General features: G+C 38.4%; 1 protein-coding gene across 1 annotated transcript; it reads right to left on the bottom strand.

The window, feature by feature from the left end:
- Positions 1-618: 618 nt before the first annotated feature.
- On the bottom strand, positions 619-7034 carry si:ch211-214j24.14 (uncharacterized protein LOC559160 homolog). The gene is made up of 2 exons (XM_067390853.1): positions 6905-7034; positions 619-1554 (listed from the first exon to the last, which is right to left on the bottom strand). Exon 2 carries the CDS (start codon positions 1353-1355, stop codon positions 729-731), a length of 627 nt encoding a protein of 208 aa, XP_067246954.1. The 5' UTR covers positions 1356-1554; positions 6905-7034; the 3' UTR covers positions 619-728.
- Positions 7035-7250: the final 216 nt, after the last annotated feature.

Raw genomic sequence — 7250 nt, 5'->3', positions numbered from 1 at the left:
AAAAGTATGGAACGTGTAACATTTAAAAACTTGCAGAAATTAAAAACTAATTAAAATTAAATTTAAAAATGGAATTTATTTATAGTAAATATTTTCAAATTTCTCTTTCTTTCTTTGTATAATATATATATATATATATATATATATATATATATATATATATATATATATATATATATATGACCTTGAAGTAATCCAAAAGTAATCAAATTACATTACTTTCATATTGTGGTACTTGGATTACGTTACTGAATACATTTTTTATTAAGTAATTTGTAACTGTAATGGAATACATTTTTGAAGTAACCCTCCCAAACCTGGTTAATACTACAGTATGCTGTAGCATTCATTAACAAAGTGCTGTAAATACTACAGTATACTACAATTTACTGTAGTATGCTTCAAAACACTATAATATTTACTATAGTATTTTTTCATGTCCAGACAATTATTGTAATCAAAATAAGCATAAATTTACGACAGTAAAGCAAACAGCACAATGTATTTTCCTTTTGATATTCAGGATGAAGATGTTCCAGATGTGTGACAGGACAGGGTTGTGAGATTTTATCTGTAGAATGTTTAGTCTCTTTGTATGAGTGTGTGTAAATATAATAAGACAAACTATAATATTTAATAACACTGTATTTTTATAATCACATAATAAATAATACAGTTTGTTGAATTGTTGTACAATGTTGAAGCTATTAAAGAGATATACAGTCCTGCTACTTTCTACTCAAGGTATGCCTATATACAAGTACTCCCACTAGCGCCACCAGGGCGGCGCCACCTACTATCAGCACCGGGAGTTCAAAGGGCGAAGTGGAAAGCGGGCCTGCCTTTGACACATCCTCTTCCGAAGATGACGTTGTGTGGTCTTGAGACATGCTAGGCACATTAGTATGGGATTCCTCTGACAGTGTGATTTCAGAGGGTGGGAGATGTTCGAAAACCTGTGAGATGATTTCAGGTATGGGAACAGAAGCCAGCGTGAAATCTGACGGCTCAGACAGAAGAGGTGTGTGAGTGAAAACTGGCTCAGAATCCACCTCTGTCTCAATTTCCTCCACAACTGGTTCCTCCACACACATCAGAAGTTCCCCCGTCTGTGGAGGCTTGAGATCTGATTCTGCAGCAGATGTGACATGCGCTCCAATCTCCGCCAGCTCCCTATCGCTGCCGATCATGCTCAGCATGCTGCTCTGAAGGTCCTCTTCATCATCTGACTCCACCCTCTCGTGGAGCTCCGCCTCTAAGTGGATGATGTCAGAGGTGGAGGAGTGGTTCTCGCTGTGGTCCTCTTGAACTAGAACCATCTCACTGGTTTCTAGACTTCCAAGCATTGGCTCCATGTCGCTAACAGATGCCAAGGACTCAGCCAGACCAGCGGTTTGCCAGCGGCCCGAACCACTGCTGCTCTCCTCCAGGCTTGAGGTTAGATCCTGGGGAGGCTCGGGCCCCGCAAACTGCCTGTCCTCAGACAGGATGGAAGATCTTTTTCTCCCCTCTAAAAATCAGACTAATATTCACAGGTTCTGTCTTCAGTGAGTCCTAAAGATGAGAGACAGAATGAATTCAGTCATGTATTTTATTTGTTAATAAATAGTAGTAAGAAAGAGACCAAACCAAACTGAACTAAATATGATATTCAGTGAGTAAAAAAATATATATGTGGCACAGAGGATTTTACTAAATCTGTCCTCAGCATTTCATAAGTGTGTCCATGACAAATTACAAAGAATTACAAACATCCTTATCTGTTGTCATGTTCTGATCTATGTATAGGGCAGTAACACATCTGACTGGCTGTGCAGCCTATATATATCTCCATCTGTTCACATGAACAGAGAGTGTCAGATATTTCACATGGCATGACAGGATCATGGTTCAGTTCACGTAGGACATACTCTTTTATGACCACATTTTATTTAATTTGTCAGATTAATCAATCCCTAAACTCATAAATCTCCTGCTGACATGCTGAAGACGTACTACTGACACTTATTTTAGCGTCCAAAACCGTCAATGAAGTACATAACATGATTGTAACACTGGTTAGAGCATAGATAGATAGATTGATAATGTTGTCATTAAGTTATGAAAACGTTATTTCTGAATGTTCTCTGAACAATCAAAATGTCTGTTTTTTAAATGTTTTAGAAACTTTTTTCTTGGTTATGGGTAACACATTATGGGAACATTATTAAGTTGGCTTGAAAAAGCCAACTTACTGATCTACGTCTTAAGCTTATTATTATTCTTCTTAGACTAAATTTCTAAATGCATCTCCTCCTAGACTGTTCAAGCTACAACCACCAAACTCGGACTAGACCTTCAGACTGTTCTGACTTAGTGTGCTATATCTTTTCAGACTGATCCGACTTACGGTTTTCCTAAAAATGCTGATTAAACCTGGAAAAAACTCCCATTGACTTTCATTGAACTGCCTTGGCTGATCTGAACATTCCGTCCAACTGTCAAAATTCAAATTCAAACACACAGACTCAATTAAACTGCCATTCCTATTTCCAAGCCATTTAAACTCATTCAAACTCATTCAAACTCATTCTATCTATCTATCTATCTATCTATCTATCTATCTATCTATCTATCTATCTAAATCTAACTCTATCAAACTAAATCTATCTATCTATCTATCTATCTATCTATCTATCTATCTATCTATCTAAATCTAACTCTATCAAACTAAATCTATCTATGTAAATCTAACTCTATCAAACTAAATCTATCTATCTATCTAAATCTAAATCTATCAAACTAAATCTATCTATCTATCTATCTATCTATTTCTCTTTCTAATCTATCTATCTATCTATCTAATCTATCTATCTATCTATCTATCTATCTATCTATCATCTATCTATTTCTCTTTCTAATCTATCTATTTCTCTTTCTAATCTATCTATCTATCTATCTATCTATCTATCTATCTATCAAACTAAATCTATCTATCTATCTATTTCTCTTTTTAATCTATCTATCTCTATCTATCTATCAAACTAAATCTATCTATCTATCTATCTATCTATCTATCTATCTATCTATCCCTTCTCATCTATCTATCAATCTATCTTTCTTCTCATCTATCACTCATCTATCAATCTATCTATCTATCTATCTTCTCATCTATCACTTCTCATCTATCTCTCTTCTCATCTATCACTTCTCATCTATCTCTCTATCTATCTCTCTATCTATCTATCTATCTATCTATCTATGATCAACTCTCATAGCAACCACCCAAACCAACCTAGCAACCACCCAGAACACCATGGCAACTGCATAGCAACCACACAAATCACCCTGGCATCATCCTAGCAACCAGCCTGGATACAATAGCAACCACATAGCAACACCATGGCAACCACCCCGAGTACCCTAGCAACCGCATAGCAACACCCTAGCAACCGCCCCGAGTACCCTAGCAACCGCATAGCAACACCCTAGCAACCACCCCGAGTACCCTAGCAACAGCATAGCAACACCTTAGCAACCACCCCGAGTACCCTAGCAACACCTTAGCAACCACCCCGAGTACCCTAGCAACACCCTAACAACCACCCCAAGTACCCTAGCAACCGCATAGCAACACCCTAGCAACCACCCGAGTACCCTAGCAACCGCATAGCAACACCTTAGCAACCACCCCGAGTACTATAGCAACCGCATAGCAACACCCTAGCAACCACCCCGAGTACCCTAGCAACCGCATAGCAACACCCTAGCAACCACCCCGAGTACCCTAGCAACAGCATAGCAACACCTTAGCAACCACCCCGAGTACCCTAGCAACACCTTAGCAACCACCCCGAGTACCCTAGCAACACCCTAACAACCACCCCAAGTACCCTAGCAACCGCATAGCAACACCCTAGCAACCACCCGAGTACCCTAGCAACCGCATAGCAACACCTTAGCAACCACCCCGAGTACTATAGCAACCGCATAGCAACACCCTAGCAACCACCCCGAGTACCCTAGCAACCGCATAGCAACACCTTAGCAACCACCCCGAGTACCCTAGCAACACCTTAGCAACCACCCCGAGTACCCTAGCAACCGCATAGCAACACCCTAGCAACCACCCGAGTACCATAGCAACCGCATAGCAACACCTTAGCAACCACCCCGAGTACCATAGCAACCGCATAGCAACACCTTAGCAACCACCCCGAGTACCCTAGCAACTGCATAGCAACACCCTAGCAACCGCATAGCAACACCTTAGCAACCACCCCGAGTACCCTAGCAACTGCATAGCAACACCTTAGCAACCACCCCGAGTACCCTAGCAACTGCATAGCAACACCATAGCAACCAAACAGAGTGCCCTAGCAACCAATTTGCAAAATCTATATCTCTGCATCAGAACATCTTCCAGACATGGGGGTTGGTTTATATTGTCAAGCAGCCTTTGGAGTATCATCACTGGTAGCTGCCAAGCCACTCCCTAGCAACCAAACAGAGTACCCTAGCAACCGTTTTGCAAAATCTATATCTCTGCATCAGTACATCGTAGAGACATGGCGGTTGGCTCTTTTGACTCATGCTAGCAATCTGGACTTCAACATGCTAGCAGTGAATAGCTACATGCTAATAGTGATTAGCTAAGTGCTAAAGTGGGCTAAGAACATGCTAATAACTCTATAAAAACTCCATAGTATCCATCTGTGACAATTACCAATCTATCTATCTATCTAATAAAACTTAAACTTTCAAACTTCAAACTTTTAAAACTTCTTCAAACTTTCTGGCTATGCTTTTTCAAGCCAACTTAAAGTTTGTCCTCAAACTTTTTTATCTAGTTGTTGAATGTTCTCTGAACATTCTGAAACAAGATGTAACATTTAAAAACAGACGAATGTCCAACGAAAATGTTTCAGAAAAAACATCCTGTGAACAATGTATAAATACTACAGTAATGTTAAAAATCTCATCCATGAAAATGATTTCTGCCTGAGTCCCATCCTGATTCTTTTCCACCGGCTGTAGACGTGAAGACAACACCTCCCATGATTCCACAAAATCAAAGCGTCATCAAGCTACACCTTTGTTTTGAATAAGCGACCTCTAGTGGCGAAAATGTACATACTGTGCCTTTAAATGTGTAGATAGATAGATAGATAGATAGATAGATAGATAGATAGATAGATAGATAGATAGATAGATAGATAGATAGATAGATAGATAGATAATGTCATTAAGTTATGAAAACGTTATTTCTGAATGTTCTCTGAACAATCAATTTTTTTTTTTTTTAAATGTTTTAAAAACGTTTTTTCTTGGTTATATGAATGTTAAGGAAACATTGCAGTTTAGAATTTTCCACACATTTCCAAACATGTTCTCTGAACATTCTGAAACAAGATGTAACATTTAAAAACAGACGAAAAAAAAAACATCCTGTGAACAATGTATAAATAATGTTTTTGTGCTAATGTTTTCAGAACATTATAATTATAAAGACCTGACAACTTTAAACAAACATTCTATGAGTTACTGGAAGAATATTTGTTCATAACTTTGAGAGAACCTTGCCAGAACGTTAGCCAAAGTTTTGAGAGTTTTCCCTGTTAAAGGCACAATATGTAAGATTTGTGGATTAAAATATCCAAAAGCAACTAGAACAATGTTATCTTAACCAGGACACGGACCGTGTCCATGTGTCTCCTATCAATGACATCATAAAACATCCTGTGAACAATGTATAAATACTACAGTAATGTTAAAAATCTCATCCATGAAAATTATTTCTGCCTGAGTCTTCTCCCGATTCTTTCTGTAGATGTGAAGACAACACCTCCCATGATTCCAAAAAATCAAGGCGTCATCAAGCTACACCTTTGTTTTGAATAAGCGACCTCTAGTGGTGAAAATTACAGATTGTACCTTTAATTGAGCAGATAGATAGATAGAAAGATCAGTAAACTCAATGATTAAACAATGCCTAAACTATAAATATATTGCTGACATGGTTCCTAAAGACTCATTAGTACTCTTCAGTTATTTTCGTGTCCAGTCCCATTAATGAAGTATACATAACATGACGGTAACAGCGGTTTGAGTTTGCACCAGCACCGCTCCAGTCATGTCACAGTGAAAACATCTGCAGCGTCAACAGTCAGATTGTTAAGAGATAGTAAACTAAAGCCCATCGGCAAGATCAAAGGTCAGCGTGCTTAAAGGGATCAGATGTGCAAGAAATACTTGAACTTTGACCTCTGACAGAGGCAGCAGAGATGGATGAATGTAATCCAGTGGAAAGAATGAGAAACAACAGCACAGGTCAAATATTTCTGTATAAACCTCTTCTGATCAGCAGGAATATTTATGAATATTTCAACAGTTAATATAATATGATACTATCCTCATATAAAACAAACTTTGATAGAAAAGATGAAAGGAAGTATATCATTTGAAATTAAAAATTTAACTGTCCAAGCATTCTCATACTACCCATACAGGAAATTAAAATAATTGATATGAACCATTAAAAAAACACGAGTCCTGATTTTGCTGAGTTAGACGCATTCCTGGGTCAACATATTTTGATGATTCTGGAACAACATTCCTGTCTGAAATTTAATCTTAACCATATAACTTATCTATAAAATCAGAGGGAAATGATCAGTAAATAACACTGATTTAACTTGACAAACTGTAAACTTGTCCCTCAAACCTGTTTGGCTGATTGGAATGTTGTTCCAGAATCAACAAAGACATTGATCCAGGAACATGTTGCACTCGGTGCAATCAGGTGACAGTAAATTCTGGCTTTGTCATTCACCCTTCTGTTAGAGACAAAAGACTACAGAGATACACTCAGTCGTAAACTCCATATTTGATATTCTGTAAAGCAGCCATTGAAAACAGATCTTACCTTGTCTGAGCACACGGTTTAGTCAGCAAATGAATGCAGACTGAGGCTTGAATAAATACAGAGGAGGGGTCACTGGAGCTTATGGGCATTACTGCAACAGAATGCAATTCAGCGCCTCCCTTTCCCTGTCCCCTAAACCCCACCCCTATCCCATTACATCTGTCCGACTCATGGGGACGTGACAAAGCTGTAAAAACTCCCATCCGTCCACTTATCTTTATTCTGTTCTATATTCAGGGCCATGACACATTGATCTGTCCTACTTTCTATAGGAAAGATGGAAAGATTAAAGTCCTGTTTGCTTGACATGTGTTTGTTTAACCAAGTTAGTGTCCACCTTGTCACT

Source organism: Chanodichthys erythropterus, chromosome 8 (genome assembly GCF_024489055.1).
Source record: "Chanodichthys erythropterus isolate Z2021 chromosome 8, ASM2448905v1, whole genome shotgun sequence".
Lineage (NCBI taxonomy): Eukaryota > Metazoa > Chordata > Actinopteri > Cypriniformes > Xenocyprididae > Chanodichthys > Chanodichthys erythropterus.
The sequence above is the reverse complement of the archived record's forward strand: the minus strand, read 5'-3'. Positions and strand labels throughout refer to the sequence as shown.

What these genes read in the sequence shown, in the direction of transcription:
- si:ch211-214j24.14 (XM_067390853.1), bottom strand. Translation starts at nt 1,355, where the DNA reads ATGGAGCCAATGCTTGGAAGTCTAGAAACCAGTGAGATGGTTCTAGTT.